Source organism: Elaeis guineensis, chromosome 2, assembly GCF_000442705.2.
Source record: "Elaeis guineensis isolate ETL-2024a chromosome 2, EG11, whole genome shotgun sequence".
In the NCBI taxonomy this organism is placed as follows: domain Eukaryota; kingdom Viridiplantae; phylum Streptophyta; class Magnoliopsida; order Arecales; family Arecaceae; genus Elaeis; species Elaeis guineensis.
Genome location: NC_025994.2, coordinates 82,542,008 through 82,560,537, shown reverse-complemented (window position 1 = coordinate 82,560,537; position 18,530 = coordinate 82,542,008). Strand labels below are relative to the sequence as shown.

The 18,530-nt window shown below is 35.6% G+C and overlaps 1 protein-coding gene and 1 non-coding gene across 2 annotated transcripts; both read left to right on the top strand.

The window, feature by feature from the left end:
• Window positions 1-1,618: 1,618 nt before the first annotated feature.
• LOC140855949 (small nucleolar RNA R71) lies at window positions 1,619-1,724 on the top strand. The gene has a single exon (XR_012139391.1). It is a non-coding gene; the product is annotated as a small nucleolar RNA R71 (small nucleolar RNA).
• An 11,835-nt stretch (window positions 1,725-13,559) lies between these two features.
• Window positions 13,560-14,982, top strand: LOC105057424 (leucine-rich repeat extensin-like protein 6). The gene has a single exon (XM_010940033.4). It carries the CDS (start codon window positions 13,604-13,606, stop codon window positions 14,747-14,749), a length of 1,146 nt encoding a protein of 381 aa, XP_010938335.2. The 5' UTR covers window positions 13,560-13,603; the 3' UTR covers window positions 14,750-14,982.
• The last annotated feature ends 3,548 nt before the right edge of the window (window positions 14,983-18,530 follow it).

Sequence of the window (18,530 nt, the reverse complement as noted above, 5' to 3'; positions counted from 1 at the left end):
TGCACACATTTGCCGTAGCTAGGAAAGGTCTGCCTAAGATAATGAGAATTTGCCTTGGATTGTCACTCAATTCCATGTCAAAGACTAAAAAATCAACTGAAAAATAGAACTCATTTATCTTGACCAAAACATCATCGATCATCCCACGTGATGTCTTAATTGATCTATCAGCTAATTGTAGAGTGACTGATGTGGGTTTCAATTCTCCGAATTCAAAAAATTCATAAACCGAACTAGGTAAAAGATTCACACTCACCTCTAGATTTAGGAGAGCTTGTTCGATGTGAAGGTCTCCTAAAATACAAGAAATGATAGGGATACTTGGATCTTTAAGCTTTGGAGGGGTAGCGTGCTGGAATACAGAGCTAGCTTGTTTGGTGAGGCATACTTTCTTCAGGAGTTGTGATCGATATTTATGTTTCTGGGTGCATAAATTTTTCAAAAATTTTGCGTGATTGCATCTAGAAGTGGAAGATTAATTTAGACTTGCTTAAATAATTTCAACATCTCATCAAGTCTTCCTTCTTTCTTATCCACAAGAATGGAGACTTTTAGGACACTCGAAAATGGGGCTTTAGGCAAGTAAGGTGATTCCGGTGCAGTTGATCCCTTTTCTACTTTTGTGTCCTCCTTGCTCTTAGGTGATTTGGGCTTAGTCAGAGATCTAGGGTCAGTCTCATTGATTTTACTCGTGTGTTCAATGACCTTTCTACTTTTGAGAGTCATGATTGATTTGGCGTATTCAAAAAAGATATCTGAAGTATTGGAGCTCTCAATCATGAATTATCCTCTCGGATTGCTCTCAGATTGGCTAGATAATTTTTCTCCTTCTCTCTGCTAGATAATTTTTCTCCTTCTCTCTTACTGACTGCGGTTGCTAGTTGATCTATTTGGATCTCTAGCTTAGCAATAGATTGCGTGTGGGAGTTAAGGGTCTGAGTATTGACTTCTAATCCTTCTAGCACTTTTAGAACCTTATCCTCAAAAGCTAAGCTGTGACTAGTGATAGATGGTTGAGGAGTATTTTGAAACTGATGGTATGGTCCATGCCTATATGTCGGATCTTGATAATTTGGTCTAGATACAGCAGGGCCAACCACTGGCTGTGATCTCCAAAAAAAATTTGGATAGTTTCTCCAGCCGGGGTTATAAGTGTTCGAATATGGATCATTTCCTGATCTACGAGCTTGTTGGGCTTGAGCTTGCTGGACCTGCTCATGCACAAATTTAAAAAATTGAGGTACGATTTGGACATTCACTAACAAAATGAGTCGAACTTGCACACAATGCACAAACATCTTGCACTGGATTAGATAGAATCGAAGAGTGTCCGGTATTCAGAAGATGATTTAATTTTTGGGACAACTCATCTACCTTACTGTGGATATCCATAACATTTTCAATCTGATAGATTCCATCTTTTTTCGTTTGAGATATGGGTTGTTCTCTAGAGGTAGCAGATATGTGATGTAGGGAGTTTTTACTAAGTGTTTCAAAGAGCTATCAAGCCTCGTCCTCACTCTTTAGCATGAATGTCCTATCACATGATGCATCGATCATTTATCGATGTTTCTCTGATAGACCATCGTAGAAACACTGAACAAGTTGCCATTTGAGGACAGTATGGTGGAGGCATTTACGAATAAGATCTCTTAACCTTTTTTATGTCTCATGAAAAAGTTCACCATCCAATTGAGAAAAACTAGTGATGGCTTTTCTAATTTGATTCATTTTTTCAATTAGAAAGTATTTCTTGAGGAATTCTTTCTGAAGATGGTCTCAAGTTGAAATGATTATGAAATATAGGAAGTTTAACCAATGCTTGGCTTTATTCTTAAGTAAAAAAGAAAACAGTTTCAACCCAAGGGCATCATCGAAGAAGTTTTGGATTTTTACTGTGGAGCATATCTCAAGAAATTCATCCAAATATTTATACGGATCCTCATTCGTCAGTCCATAGAATGATGGAAGTATTTGAATAATGCTGGACTTGATTTCGTATTGTGCTGCCTCTACAGGAGGAGTCTGGATACATGACGAGTAAGTATAAGATGAGAGAGTAAAATACTCTCTCAATTGTCGTGGTGGGTCTGTCTCTTATTTTGGATCCATGATTTTGATTTGGTTTATTCGAATTATTTTTTCTAGCTCTAGGTCTAATGGGTGTAAATTAGATTGTAATGATCGGCGTCCTAGCATGCACCCAAAAAATCTCACCAAGTTTTAATTTCAACAAGTTTTTTTTTTTTGAAAGAGAAGAGGAGAGTAGAAAGAGGGAAAAGAATTCTAAAGAAGAGAATCTAAGGAGTTCTAATGCTAAGAAGATATAGAAGAATTAATTAGATTTGATATTTTTAGTCAACAATCAAGTGGTTCAATCAATCCTATCTATGGTTATCCTAGATCTAGACAGCTTCTAACTGTCAAGATCACCTTCAAGCACTCCAAGTAGCAGACTAGCTGCTCAACTGGCCAGATAAGTATAAGGTTGGTGGGGTCCCCCTGTTGCTTTTCTTAGACACCAACTGTGTTGGCCAGATTAGCGAACGGAACCAATTAATGAACCACCTTCCTTCAGAACGTAATCTTTAAACTACTTTTCTAAACATCAGTTAAACTGACTAACCTGAATCCGATCTAACTTTTAGGGTTCTTTGTCCTACTGAGCTCAAGGATTCTTAAGGATCAACATCTAATCGATTTTAAATTAGAAGTTTAGGTTAATGTAATTGCAAGATGGTGATTTGTGGGACAAAGAAGGATGATGAAATTCCCACATTATGTTGATTAGAGTTTTGCCCTTAAGATTTTTTTTTATGAAAATATGAAATGCAAAAGGAAAAGATGTCCAAACATGTTAAGTAAATTTTAAAATTTAATTGATTTATTTATATTAGTCAAGTGTTATGTATTATCATTGTATTCCTTTTATATTATGTTATCTTTTAGCAAGAAGAAATAAAAAGTGAGTTTTTAAATTAGGTTAATTAGATATTAGAAGATCAAGTGAATCTAACTAAATAAAAAGTAAATCATATTAAGATTAAAAGGCAAGTAGGTATTCTACAAATAAAGCAATAAATCAAATCTATTTTTAGGATAATAAATTATTCTAAGCTATAGAAAGCAGTAAATCACTAGGAATAATAGGCAATAATAAATAAGGTAACTACTTAACTATGCAAGTAAGATAATCTCACAGTTAAGAATAAAAGGTAACTACGTAATCTAAATAAAAGGCTAAGAATCTAATCTACTTATGAAGTAGGAAATCTCTAATTATATAAAATAGTAAATTATTTTAATCTATAGAAAGTAGTAAATTGCTAGTTTATAGGAAGTAGAAAATATTTCTATACATACAAATAAAGAAATCTAAATATAAAATAGTAAATCTACCATATACGAAGAGTAATATGAGACAAAAATTTTGAAAAAAATACATAAAAGGCAATCAAGCAATCTAAAGTAAGAAATAAAAATCTAGAAAGTAGTAAAATATTTTTTTTATTTTATATTTTTTTTTGATTTTAAATTTTTTTTTTCAAAACAATCGCGTCAAAATCTCCAGCAACGACGACAAAATTTGATGCTTGTCGTAGCATACCAAAATTAACCCTACTCACTACTATGTAGATAGGGTGAGTCGGGATCGTATTTGCAGAGATCTTAGTTGATTATTTTGAAAATATAAAAAAAATAATAAATCATAAAAAAAATTAAGAAAGAAAAGAAGCATGAAAAATAAAATTACCTTTCATTAATCTAATAAAAAAGTATACATAAAGAAAAAAAATAAAATTACGATACAAGATAACTAAACCAAGTTGATCTTCTTGCTGCGTCCGATGGTGGATGTGTCTCCTTGAATCCTTCATCTTTCTCTGTGCCGACAGTAACAGAATGGCTGGAAAGCTTGGTACAGAAACTCCAAGGAAAAAATTGATGGAAGCGGATATGTAATAGAGAAAGGATAGTGGCACTAGGATTAGAACCTCTCTTAGATTTTATGGGATGTGGAAAAAGAATTTATGGAAGAATTTGTTGTACTAGGGTTAGTACCTCCCCTAGACTTATGAAGAAGAGAAAGAGGGAGAGAGAAAGAGAAAAGCTTGAAGAGAACTTAGGCGTTGGCTTGATTGAAAAAAGAGGGAGGCCTTAGGGTTCTATTTATAGAGTGAAGAGGCTAGGATTTCATGAAAAGAGAGATGGGAGTGTGAATAAGGACCCTTAGATCTTCATATTGATTCTTCTCCATTGATCAATAAGTCGTGTTTACACTTAGTTCTATTTATCTTTTAATTTAGGCCTTTGATTGGAGAGGTTGCTTCTTGACCCTTGATCTTTAAGTTGCGTTCACACTGAAATAAGAGCTGATTACTTGGTTCGCTCAAATCTGAACCAATTTGAGTCTAAATTGAATCGTATGAACCCAAACTCTCAATTACCTGCAAAATAGACTAGATAGCATTAAATTCTTAATAAAATAATATTAATAATTATAATATTTAGTGTCTCTAATATCCTAAATTAAGTATTCATCACATCTACGTGCACAAAAATCAAAATACTTCATTCTCTGTTATTCATCAACCTATATGATCCTAATTTTTCCATCCTTTGTCATTCATTTCTAGCATAGATGTTAAAGTGCCCTGACCTTAATCATCTATCCACATACATAGATCCTAAAGTGCTTCATTCTTTATCATCCATTGCCCGCACATATCACAAAATGCTCCATCTATGATGCATTTGCCGTATAGGTCTTGAAGTGTTTTATTTGTGATCAATTCGTCTACATAGATCTCAAAGTACTCTATCATCCATTTGTCCACAAAAATCTTAAAGCACTATATTCTTTCTCATCCATCTATTTACATAAATCTTAAAGCACTCTATCTTTAGTCATTCACTTATCTATACAAATCTTAAAGTACTCCATCCTCTATTCATTTGCAAAAATATCAAAGCACTCTATCCTCTTTCATCCATTTACTTATATAGATCTCAAAGTATTTCATCCTCTATCATTCATCAATTTATACTAATCTCAAAGTACTCAATCCTCTATCATTTATCCATTAACATAGATTTCAAAATGCTCCATCCTTTATCATCCATCAATTTGTATAAATCTTAAAGCCATCTATCTTTTGTTATCCATCCATCTGCATGAATCTCAAAGTACTCTATTTTTTATCATCCATCTACCCATACAAATCTTGAAGCACTCAATTCTCTATCATCCATTTGCATATATAGATCCCAAAGTGTTTTATATACTATCATTCGTATGCCTACCTACATAAATCTTAAAACATCATATCCTTTGTTCTTCGTCTGTCTATATAGATCTTAAAGCATATTATCCTCTATTATTTATCTGTTTGTATGGATCTCTTAAGGTGCTCCATCTTTGGTAATTTATCTATCTATATAGATCTCAAAGGATGCAATCATTCATCCACCTGCACATATCTCAAAGAGCTACTTTTCTTCTCTTCTTTCAATTTCTGGCAAAACAAGAGCCCCTTGCTAAGTTGATGGGAAGACAATTCTAAAATTTTATAAAAAAATAGTTATCATGTGATCCTTACATAATTATGTTTTGCAATGGACATGGACGTCTAGTCCATATTGCATCGAATTTAGAATTTTTGTATTTAATTGATATTTTTAAAATTTTTGGAATCTAAGTATAAAATGCCCAAACTTGGAGAGGTGGTTCTATGATTTTTTTCTTTTTTTTTTAATCTTAATATAAGATGATTCCTCTATGATCATAATTATTCATTAGTTGAAATTAATGAAGGTACACTCCAAGCTTCATAAACATATCCTAATCTCAAGCATTCATATTTTGTCACTTTTCAATAGTCCTAATGATGTTTCTCTTTTAGAAATCTAACCTTTGAGAAAAGAGGTTCAAGAAAAAACTCTTAATTAGTTGAAATTTCCATGATTTTACATATATGCAAAATCTCACATCCTTCAAAATCCAAATTTACAGTGACCTAGTCACAACAAAATATAAACTTATCTATGTTATAAAAATAAATAAATAAATAAATTTTAAATAATTTTATGACAAGATATGGTGGCATACAATCCAATCTAAATTTGTTAGAACATATTCTACATTTAAAATTTATAGACAATAGACACTTTCTTTGAAAATGCACTTGTTTTTAGTTTAGTTACGAGTACTTAAGGTCTTATTCATATTTCGATTGAGTTTGCAAGGATTCAGTATATAGAAAATATCATTTTTAGACATTAAAATTTATATTAAATTATTATTAAATTATCATCAAATTATTATTAATGATAATTGTTACTTATATATTGCTACCATAATTTATTTATAGGAAATCTTTAGTATATGCTGATTTAGTTTTTTTATTAGTTGTCAGTGTTAAAATGGGCAATAAATTCTTTTATGAATGATCTACCAACGCATATACAAAACCTAGTTTGGCATCCGTTCAGGTTATGCTGAGTGGCTAAGTGGGGATGGGAATGGGAATGGGAATGGGAAGAGACGATTGAGTGGACTGAAATGGTGGATAGTTAATCCATCGCATGAGTTATTCATATCCAAGATTTGAATCCTTTTCTATCTACTTCTTCTTATTACTTGAGAGTTTTGAATTCGAAAAAATTTCAATCTCTTGATTTTTATCATAAATTAGTCGAAGACCAACGCATTGCGTAAGGTCGGATGCATGAAAATAATTTTTCAAATATTGTTGTTCTATTTTTTAGATATTACTGTACTTTTATTATTATTCAAATTATTATTAATAATAAATTAATATCTTAAAAATAATATTTTTATTATTATTTTAAAAAATAATATTTTTAAAATAATATTTTATTATTAATTTTTTTAAAATTAATTTTTTAAAAATAATATGTGATTATACAAATAATATTTTTAAATTAATAATAAAAATATTATTTTTTAAATTATATTTTAAAAAAATATTTTTATTATTATTTTAAAATTAATATATTTTTTACTTCAAATTATTATTAACAATAAAATAATAATTTTTTTCTTTTTTTTCTCCCTCTCTTCAATTTTTTTTCTTTTTTTCTTCTTGTCTCTTTCTCCTGATGCCCCCACCCCCACAATGTGAGACCCAAGTCACGGCCATCCACGTCGCCCCCACCGCGGCCCCGCCCCACCACCATTCATATCGGATATAGAAAAATAATTTTTCTAATATTATGTTCTTGTTATTATTCGAATTATTATTAATAATAAATTAATATTTTAAAAATAATATATTTATTATTATTTAAAAATAATATTTTATTATTAATTTTTTGAAATATTTTTTTAAAAATAATATGTTGTTATTATTAATAGTATTTTTAAAATAATATTTTAAAAAATAATATTTTTATTATTATTTTAAAATTAATATTTTTTCTTCTACTTTAAATTCTTATTAATAATATTATTTTTTTACTTTTTTCTTTTTCCTTTCCTTTCCAAATATTTTTTTTAAATTAATATCCAAAAAATAATATTTTAAATTATTATTAATAATAAAATAATAATATTTTTTTTTCTCATCTTCTCTAAATATTTTTTTTCTTTCTTTTCTTTTTTCTTGTTCCCCCTTCCCATACCTTCCTCCCGCTGTGTCCCCCCCCACCCCATGCTCCTATCGCATCCCCCAGCTCCGGTGCCACTAACCCTCCTCCCGTCCCCTCTACGACCCTACCCTGCCGCAGTCCCCTCCTGTTCTCTCCCTCAGTTTCGGTGAACCTGAGCTCCTGCGGCTTCGTGCGAGCACCGACAACCGCCCTTCTCCTTTTCCAACTCCGGTGCCACCAATCCGGTCCCGCCCTATCGCCATTCGTGCCGCATCCGGCTTCGCGCAACCACCAAACCCCCTCTCCTCCCCTCCCCTCCTCTAGCTCCGATGCCACCAACCTCCTTCCCTCTCTTCTGCGGTCCCATCCCGTCGTCGTCCCCTCCTATTCCCTCCTCTGGTCTCGGTGAACTCGAGCCCCCACGGCTCCATGTGAGCACCGACGGCCGCCCCTCCCCTCCTCCGGCTCCAGCACCACTAACCCCCCCTCCTATATATGTCCTCTCCTCCTCTGGCTCTGGCACCTCCAACCCTCCTCGTCGGTGCTTGCGCGGTTGCCGGCTTGGAGTGGCCGAATAAGAAAGTTTGGACGGTGGCTGGGATTTGTCGGTGCTCGTGCGGAGCCGCGGGGTTCGGATCGTAATATTTCGTGGGGGGCTTCTTTAAATTGGTGGAGATTTTTAGTACTTTTCTGTTCAAATGGTATAATCAAACTTATTTGAGGAGCTGAATTAGTAATATCCTAATATTTTTTTATTATACGATAGATGTGTGAAATAGATAAAATTATTTAAAAAAATTAAAAAAAATTGGAAAAATAAGGAGTACATGAAGCAGTACTCCTTATTTACAAGGAGGAGGGATTTCCGATATCAACTCTTCTATTTTGGTCTGGTGGATGCTCCTTTCCCAAGGTACGGTGATGGCGGGCCACCCTGCTATATTTATTCCCGGTAATCCGGGATCTTATGAGGGGCAGACTGGAGACATACCCGAGGTTTGGCCTTTTTTCTTTTCTTCTTTTTTGCATTTTTTATTTTTGCACAAGATAGCTATGCCAAGATTTGAACCGGGACCACCTGCACCAAGTCTTCATCGTTGCGGTACCAACCAATGGCCCACTGTACGTTGGAAAGGTGTTATGGTCGCTGTTCAGATATCAAAAAGTGCACTAATTTACATTTGGCTTGAAGGAGTCTAATCTGCAATTATTCAGTGGATTAATGTTTCTGAAATTAATAGTTCTTATCATATGCAACCCCCTGCAGTGCTTCAAAGTTTTGCACACATGGAGTGAGGCCAACCAAGCTACGGACTGGCTGGCAAGTAGATTACTGCCTGAAGATCTCACTTCTTCCTCATACTTCCACCCTGACCTCTCATTGAATAAAAAACACCATCTTAAATTATCAAAGGAGCAAATCTGGTCATCTATTGGTTGCATATATAACTGATGCATATTTTTCTATTCAAATCTATGTCAAGCTCACTAAACCCAAAAGAGAGTTGTGGGAGTAATGTTAATTATATCTTTAATGCATATTTCAGTTGGTATATTGTTCCCTGGGGAAGGCTCAGTTTCTGAAGACAACAAGATGCAGCTATCGATATCAGCTTTTATAATCCAGATTCTTTGAATGCAGACTTGATTAGAAAAATAAAATAAAATAAAATTCACCTGAAAAATTCAAGGTGTAGCTCAGCTTGTTTTTTCATTGAGTCTAATCAGGCCGGATCATTTGTCATTTCAAACCAAACTGATTGATCGACTGAACAACCATAGATCAAGCTGAATCGGTTGGATATTTTGTCAAGCTTCGTTCAAGCTTTAAGCTTGATTCGAGTTTGAATTAGAGTTCAAACTAGCTTTAGTAATGTTGCAATCTTAGTATATTCTTAAAAAAAATTACAAAATATATCTTCATTCTTTCAAACATAATAATTTAATTGAGTTGGGATTTCTGCCATCCTAGTTCTCTGGTAATTTTGTTGATGTACTAATCAAAGTCTTCATAGATTCAGAAAAATTACGAAATATATTGTCACTGCATGCATCAAACATAGTAATTTAACCGAGCTGGGATTTCTCTCATCCTAGTTCGGGTGAAGAAAACAATCAAAGATTTTATATTTTATCACTCCAACTAATGAAGCTACTAACTAAAATCTTTCTATAAACATCTTCTAAAAAAATATATTCTCTCTCTCTCTCTAACACACACACACACACACACACACATACGTACGTACATACATAGATAACTATTTTTGCCAGACTGGATGAGAAGAAAACCTTGAATGCATTTAATAACTACCATACAGAGTGTTATTAAAAGGCTTTTACATGGTCAAAAAATGTTAACATTTGCTTGCCTTTGTCTACTATTAAAAACCTGAAAGCCACTGCACACATATATTACAATATCATGATACTTTTAAGAAAACCTTGTATACATCTAATAATCCCAATAAGAAATGCAATCTAGCAAAATAAGAAAGATAAAATCAGAGCTTTGTTTGTTTGTGCATCTCTGCTACTGTCAATGTGATTCCTTCCGTGATTAAAGTTATACTCTACTAATAAATAAAGGGTTCTAGAAGGGGTGCCCTTTCGAATGTCCAATAGTTATTCCTTCACTAATCGTTCTAAACTGTGCCTCTAAGACCTTTTTTTGTGAAGGTTATATGGTATACCTTATTTTTTAAAAGAGATAAAAAAATGCAAATCAACTAAAAATGATGGCATACAATAGCTCCTCAATGACATCATACCACATTCTACAAACTGCTCATAGAATTCCAATGACAAGTTCATTTACATATTCTAGCATCCTTGGCAAGCCAGTGGCAGTTGCTCTCAGTTCTAAAGGGACATCCTTGAGTTTAAACTTGGTAAATTTGCCTAATAAGACCTAAATGTCCAACTAACCTTTCAACTAAAGCAAGCATGACAACAGCAAAGAAAAGAAAAGTACCAAAATTAGGCTGCAATTTGGAACAAATCAAATGATATCAGTTGATAGCCCTCTTGGTAATTGCACTTGTCAGAGAAGAGAGTTCAAGGTTCTGGTTTGCTACAGCTAATGAAGGACCTAATGATTCTCTTTCTTAATTTCTGGAAGACTGAAGTGTCCTCAATGAGCTTTCTCCTCGGAAAAATAGAAAAAGTCCAATGAGCTATGCTACAAGAAGAAAAATAAACCAAAGACTGGAAGGACACAACTTCAAATCCTGACACCTGATAAATTATTGAGGAGGCTCAACCAAATAGACATTTATTATAGTCGAGATGGCACCAAATGCTGTCAGACTTTTCCAAAGTAGAACCACCATCTCCACAGGGGGGGGGGGGCAGAAAAGAAGAATTAGCTCAGAGGACTGTGTCAAAGGGATATGGTGGGCTTTAAATTTCTTTGCTTCCAAAACGTCTGACTTAGCCTTTGGTGTACCTTAGATATCAAGAAATAAAAAACCCCACTAGCTTCCACCATGACACATCATATTTGCCATAAACAATAGAAAGATCCCAGTGCCTCCAACCAAGGATGGGGATTGCCCACCCACTTTCACTAGACATGTCCATCATCACAAACAACGGCATATGACACCAATACAGACCAACAGACACAATTATTCCGATCTCATAAAGGATTTCGCATGATCTACACATGGTCTGGCTTGCCATTCACTCCATTGGAATTGAGCGAGTTCGTCGGATTTCATGGCTGATAACACCTGTATGTTGTGTTTGGTAATGACAAGACCCATATGTCTGCTGGTTTTTTTATGTTACAAGAGATTTTGACGGTTACAAAAGTAGCTCTTATGTGTCTACATCTAGAATTTTAATTGATCAGTAGGGCAATGACCAATCATAAGCTTCTTAGATGATTGTAGTGATGTTTTTGGTTGGTTCATGTCACATTAGATGCATATATCATGGCCAAGGATTGTTCAGGTCAATGTTGATTCGAGGAGAAGCTCTGCCAGATCATTGTATAGATCAAATTCCAATCAACTCGATTAGGTCCATTAAGCATTCATTATTTTAGCAGAGGTTGGCGAAGATTGCAAATGCACTACATGACCAAGTTGGACTTGGATCATGCTTCTTATCAACCAAATAAAATTGTGAGCCATTTATCTGTGGCAGTTATTGGTTAACTTTCATCCGTGGATTGTCTTCAGAAACATATGGGAACAAAGGGAACATCAAAGTGGGGATAACGTTTGAATTTTGAGACCAGCATTTAAATATGAGAAGAGTACCAACAGTAATAAGCATGGCTGGATCAAGGAGATTGCATACTGTTGGCAGATCAGCCTAACGACAATGTGCCAAGATTCAGTACATTAGACTTAGTCAAAGACAACTGCCTTTTGTGGACCCTGAACAGCAGGGTCCCATTGTGATTATGTAATAAGAAAGTAGATAGTGTAGGCCCACAAGAAGCTTCACAATATTTGTGAAGAGAAGGAATCAAAAGTTGTTGAATATTCGTTGATAATTACCTCAAAGTTTATCCATTTTTGTTGTTGTTAGAAGTCACATCTTATGTTGTTTATGTGATCATTTTATTACATAATCGCCTAACCTTTGGGTATCATCACATTCCACTCTAGTTTGATCCCAGAGCTTCATTGTCAATGTTGATAAAAATGGCCTTCCTCCAAAAAACAAGGGACCAAGATTAAAAATATTTGCTGAATTAATATTATAATAAGTAGATTTATTATCAAGAAAAAAAAAAAAAAAAGGGTAAGAACTCAATTGGGTAAGGAATACTTTGTTCCCAAACTGGTCTACTTCAATCAAAACAACATTCTAATCAATTCTAATGAACCCTGCAAACAAAATATTAAAGATCAAGCCCAAACTCTTGGTATGTGGGAGAAGCTAGTCATTCACTGTCATTGGATACAAATATGCAGCAAGCTTGTGACATGAGCCTCTGAAATTTGAGTGACGTGTACTGATGTTTCAGAAAACCTCTCCGAGTTACTTACGTTCTGAAGCTAGCTATTGAGCTCAACAATTCAGACCTACTCGAGACACAAGCATGGTTTGGTGCCAAAATGCATGCGCAATTATATTAGTATGGAAAGCACTGCCAAAATGCGGCCAAGAGTTATCCTGGCTTATGTTCAACCTTTTTAGCCTCATTGCCCTTGCTATTCATGCTTCAGTTATTCTGTTGAATTAATGAAAACCATTCGCAAATCCACATTTTATTTTTTAATGCATCAAGTCATGGATCTAGTAAGGATACTAATTATTAGGTTCAATATGATCTGGAAACCAACTTCACTAACATTTTGTCAATGTTCACGTGCCCCCTAGAAGGTGTTAGGAAGCTTATAATGTGGAAGCTCAAGCGTGTATTTGGTGAAGAAGAAGTCACCCTACCTTTCCCACCCGCTAATGGAAATGGACATTGAAACAAGACTCATGATTTATTATAATCCTCCCACCTAATAAGGCACAATAGAAAATCTAGCAATTTATTGTCAATTGAATCATTATTCCTCTGCCTATTCCACATAAATATTCAGAAAAATTACCCATGAAACCATCAAATAGAGCATAGAAATATCTTCTAGAAGTATAATATGCTGATCACCAGCAATCAGATTAGCTTAAGGAAGAATTGCCCAACCTACACTCAAGTAAACAACTAGTTCTCTCTATAAAATTCCTTCGGGACTCTCCTTTCTTCCTGTGTTTTCTCACCTTATTTTTTTACAAAACTGTGAAGGAGAAGAATAGTCCACCATTTCCTCTTGCATTATATTATTCCTAAATTTTACCACTATAAAAAAAAAAAAAAAAAGACCTTTCAGAAAGGCCCGCACCAAAAAAAAAAAAAAGACCAATAAGAGGAGAAAAGCTGTGAAACTATGAGGTAATCAAACCTTATTTATACCCTCCACGGGAACAAAACGACCTCACACCCCCCCCTCACCCGAGAAAGCCTCCGTTAGTACATGGCAAAATGAGCACCCAAAGCCCGCACCAAGCCCTCTTGGGCTTCTTTCTCCTCTCCCTTCCCCTCTTCTCCCTCTCCCAATCCTCTCCCCCCCTTGCCCCAATAAACCCGAGACTAGAGAAGGCCTACATCGCCCTGCAAGCCTGGAAGCACGCCATCACCTCCGACCCCAAGAACTTCACCCTCGACTGGTGCGGCCCATACGTGTGCAACTACACCGGCGTCTACTGCGCGCCGGCCCCCGACGATCCCCACGTGCTGACCGTCGCCGGCATCGACCTCAACCATGCCAGGATCGCCGGCACCCTCCCCGAGGACCTCGGCCTCCTCACCGACCTCGGTCTCTTCCACATCAACTCCAACCGCTTCGAGGGCACCCTCCCTTCCTCCTTCGACCAGCTGAAGCGCCTCTACGAGCTCGACGTCAGCAACAACCTCCTCGAGGGCCCCTTCCCCTCCGTCGCCCTTCGTCTCCCTACCCTCAAGTACCTCGACATCCGTTACAACAACTTCCATGGCGAGGTCCCCTCGGAGGTCTTCGACCTCACCCTCGACGCCTTCTTCATCAACAGCAACCAGTTCCGCTTCACCTTGCCCGACAACATCGGCAACTCCACCGTCTCCGTCCTGGTCGCGGCCAACAACCCACTTACCGGCTGTCTGCCCAAGACCTTAGCCAACATGGCCAAGACGCTGAACCAGATCATCCTCATGAACAGCAGCATCACGTCTTGCATACCGCCGGAGATCGGGAAGCTGGACAAGCTCACGGTGTTCGACGTCAGCTTCAACAACCTCGTCGGGCCGTTGCCGGAGAGCATCGGAGACATGAAGAAATTGGAGCAGCTGGACGTGGCTCATAACAAGCTCTCTGGGTTCATTCCGGAGACCATCTGTGCGCTGCCGAGGCTGAAGAACTTCACATACTCTTATAACTACTTCTGCGGCGTGCCGGAGCAGTGCACTAAGATTAAGAGGAGGGATGACAAGAAGAACTGCATACCGGATTGGCCGAAGCAGAGGTCGGAGGAGGAGTGCCATGCATTCTTGTCCAAGCCTGTGTATTGTGATGCTAATGGGTGCATAGCGCCGCCGCCGCCGCCGCCGCCGCCTCCGCCTCCTCCTCCTCCGCCGCCACATGATCATTACTGAGATGAACTGGTTATTGTTAAAAAAATATGCTCAACGTTTCGTTTCAAGTTGTACTTAATTTTCGACATTAAGCTCATGATGACAGAGACTATAATTAGATTGCTGGATGAAATAAGGAGGGAGATCTAATGTTTGAGTCCTTTGGTGTATAAAATCCTTCTTGGTCTTCCTCTTCTATATGATTGTAATTGCTCATTTCAAGTAAAAATGAATGATCCCAATCTGTGACAGAATCAGATAAGATACTGTGATCTGTGATGATATTCTTAATAATTTTGGGAAAAGTGACTAGAGAGGTATGCACTGAACAAAATTGGACTAGAGTGGAAGGGTTGCAACTTTGTCTCTTTGAAGTCGTATAGAAGCTAAGAGGAAATTCGGATTCCTGTGGTTGGTAGTTTTCTTGTGACCAGGTAAAAAAGGGAGCAAAGGAAAAACAGAGGAACAAAATTTCTTTGTTTCTACGATACCAGCATGGGACTGTCTCCTTTTTGAAAATTCGAACAAAAAAAAAGTAGGGAAGAAATTAGAAGTACGATATTTGTTCATTGATTAAGATTACCTAAAATCTTTGACCTTTTCTTAGTCAAGAGTATACTGCCAGCCTGGTTTCCTTGTTCTGCATTTCCTAGTGAAATGATTGGACAAGGAAAGAGGGAAACAAGAATGAAATAGAATAAAAAACAAGCAGCAGTTCTGCGTGACCAGTTTAGAACCTTGGACCTAAAAATTGGCTATTCTTTTGGTGTGAAAAAGCTAGCCGGATGGGACCAGCTTATTTTTGTCTTTCCTGAGAGAGACTTGCTTAACTTCTATACTAGTGGCCCATATCCCTTTCAATTCTCATTTAAAATTTTCATATAGATAGGCACCATGCTAATATTTCTAAATCATGCAGTAGACCAAGAAGCCAACCAGGGTGGAAAGATATTAAGAAAGCATAGCCTCTTGGCGTGGGGCAGAGGAAGAGAAAAACTCCTATTTCTTTTCTGGACCAATACACCCAAGAATTTTATTGCAAGAACAATGTTTACAGCAGAATATTTAGAACGGAGATATCCTAAAGAGAAGTTTTGTGATTGTGATACAACTACTTGATGGAGAAGACAACTACAGTGGTTAAAACGAACATGGATCGCATCAAATGCAGAGGAGAAAAGGCCAAACAGCTCAGAGACGAACGCTCCTGGAGACGGTCTCTTTCCAGAACATGGATCTGAAGAAAGTGAGATGCAGCCAAAAGGAGCTTCGTTGAAATGTGAGCATGACACTACAACAAAAATTCAGACCAAAAGGAGCTGCGTTGAAATGTGAGTATGACACTACAACAAAAATTCAGGAGCATTGCATCTCCACTCTGTTTGCAACCAGTCTAAACAAGAAAATCATGAAACCTTTTCAGCAATGCCAATAATTCAACAGTTAATTTACTGTCTTCTGGGAAAAGAAAAGTTATTTGGTGAACTTAGAATGCTTGTTATTTTTGTTTTTAAATCCATCTACATTTAATGGTTATTTCTGTCATTGAACTTTCATTTAGATGGGCTTTCAATGGCGCTGCAGTGAGCAGCAGCCTTCTTCATCATGGGCATTTTTAGGTTCAATGATTTATAGGGATTGGTTGGATTGCTTGGAGATGGACCTTTGGATTTTAGGCAAGCCAAACTATGTTTCCTTCAATGAAGAAAACTTCCACCATTTAATTTGCTCGAATCATTAAGAAAAGGTTTAGCTCAAATCCCTGGTGTTAATTTCATCCGTAGAAAACTTGCAAGCCATGAAATTTTGCTTGAGGAGTCTTGTCAACTAACTAGCTTGTTTGAAAAGTTTCCATATATTTTGGCTCAACCTGGGTAGAGTTGAGAAACAATCAAAAATCTATGATGTCACTTTTTAACCAAGGATCTGCTTGAAATCTAGGTGAAAGAGCTCTCAAGAAAGAGTCGATCCTTTGTTAAAAAGGGAAATTTTTTGGCCTAATTCTATAACAACTATAACCTAACCTCGATTGACCTGCTCATTTTGCAGCAAGACATCTTGAGTTGACATTTAACTTGATTGAATATTGCAGCATTTATGGCAAAGTGATTAAGATACTCTTCGCCAATTCAATAGTACTCAAATTTAATCTCTTCAATGATTCAAGCATTAGCTACCAGCCATGATTATTAAAAGGTGGTATAATGGCATGATGGTCCACATATTCTATTCAACAATAACTGGAGTAAAAATGTGTCTGCCAAAGTTTCTCTGTAGCTCTTTTAATCATTGTGTCTTTTGGCCTCATGTACATCTTTACAAGTTGATATAAATAGTCAAGGCATTAATCATCAAGATGTTATATAGAAAAAAAATAACAGATAAATAAAAAGTTTTCAAGAGAAAATCTAACCCAAATATTACTATGATTACTAATTGGGCATTAGTTGTTTCTTTCTTGCAACATGTTGAAACATATTAAAATACATTGATTCATATGAGCTCTGAAAAACTATGAATTATTATTAAATGATTCCAATAAAAAAATCAAGTATACAAACAGCATAGTTGAAGGAAATTTGGTTTAATTAAAAACATCACCCTAGATAAATTGTAACTAATCATCAAAATTGTCTTTTTGAGCATGTAGTGTTGCATGAGTTACTTTTTAAAAAATAAAATTTGTTACTAGGGTATCTAGAAGGTACTTCCCAAACAAACCCACCTAGTGAAGGATCAAATACAAGTCAAATATAGACTAGTTTTAAAATTGAAGTTGCTTTTACAGCCAAAATCTATAACAATTCATCCAATCTAATCCAACCTGACCAAATTATTTTTGGATTTAAAATTTTAGACCATGGTTCCAATTTAGTTACCTAAAGCTAAAGTTCATGTTCATCTGGTGTAGCACGATCCAACAAACCTAACCGACATTATCAAATTTGTATTTGTTTTTTGAAAATTTGGACTAGGCTTAGGTTCCAAACTTCTATTTTAGTTGATTATTTTAATTAACAGGTCAAATCATCAAGTGAAGATTAGGTATTTTATTGGTTGGGATGGCTTGGTTTTCCTAACTTAAGTCCAACCAAGTTAAATCCATGTAGGAGCAGGTGCATCTTTGAGTTAGAGGAAGGAAAGATTATGCAAGTAAAAAAAAAAAGAAGAGAGAGAACTATTCTGTAGTTGAAATAAATTTAGAAAAATATATGAAGGCTTTGAATATGCATGAATTTGATAATATCATATTCTAACAAAAAATAATTTTATAAATTAAGATTGAGAAACGATAAAAATAAGAATAGTTAGTTAATGAGTATTATAGGATGATCATGAAAGTTCCAAAACACTAATTAAAAAGGAAAATTAAGTCCACGCAAACTCACTACATGAAAATGAATAAAGATAAAAAAGATAAAATATGCAAATAGGCAAAATAACAAAATAAATTTAAATCTGACTCCTATGCGACTTTACTTGAGTGAAATTCTAAGATAAAACCTAGGCATTTTATATGTTAGGCATACATTGAAAAATAGATTTTCTTTGTGAATCATTTGAGTTACCATTGCTTGACTAATCTAATCCGACTTAACTAAATTCATTTTTTGATTTAACTTGTTAGACTGTGATTGGATTCCGTTTTAGCCAATAAAGTTAGTTCACACTCAGCAGATGTAAGTACAGCAACCTAATCCAACCAATCAAATTACATGTCTAACTTCAGATTTTGTACTAAAGAAATATGAAAATATATAATAAAAATAAAAAAAAAGTTTCAAATATGATTCCAACTTGA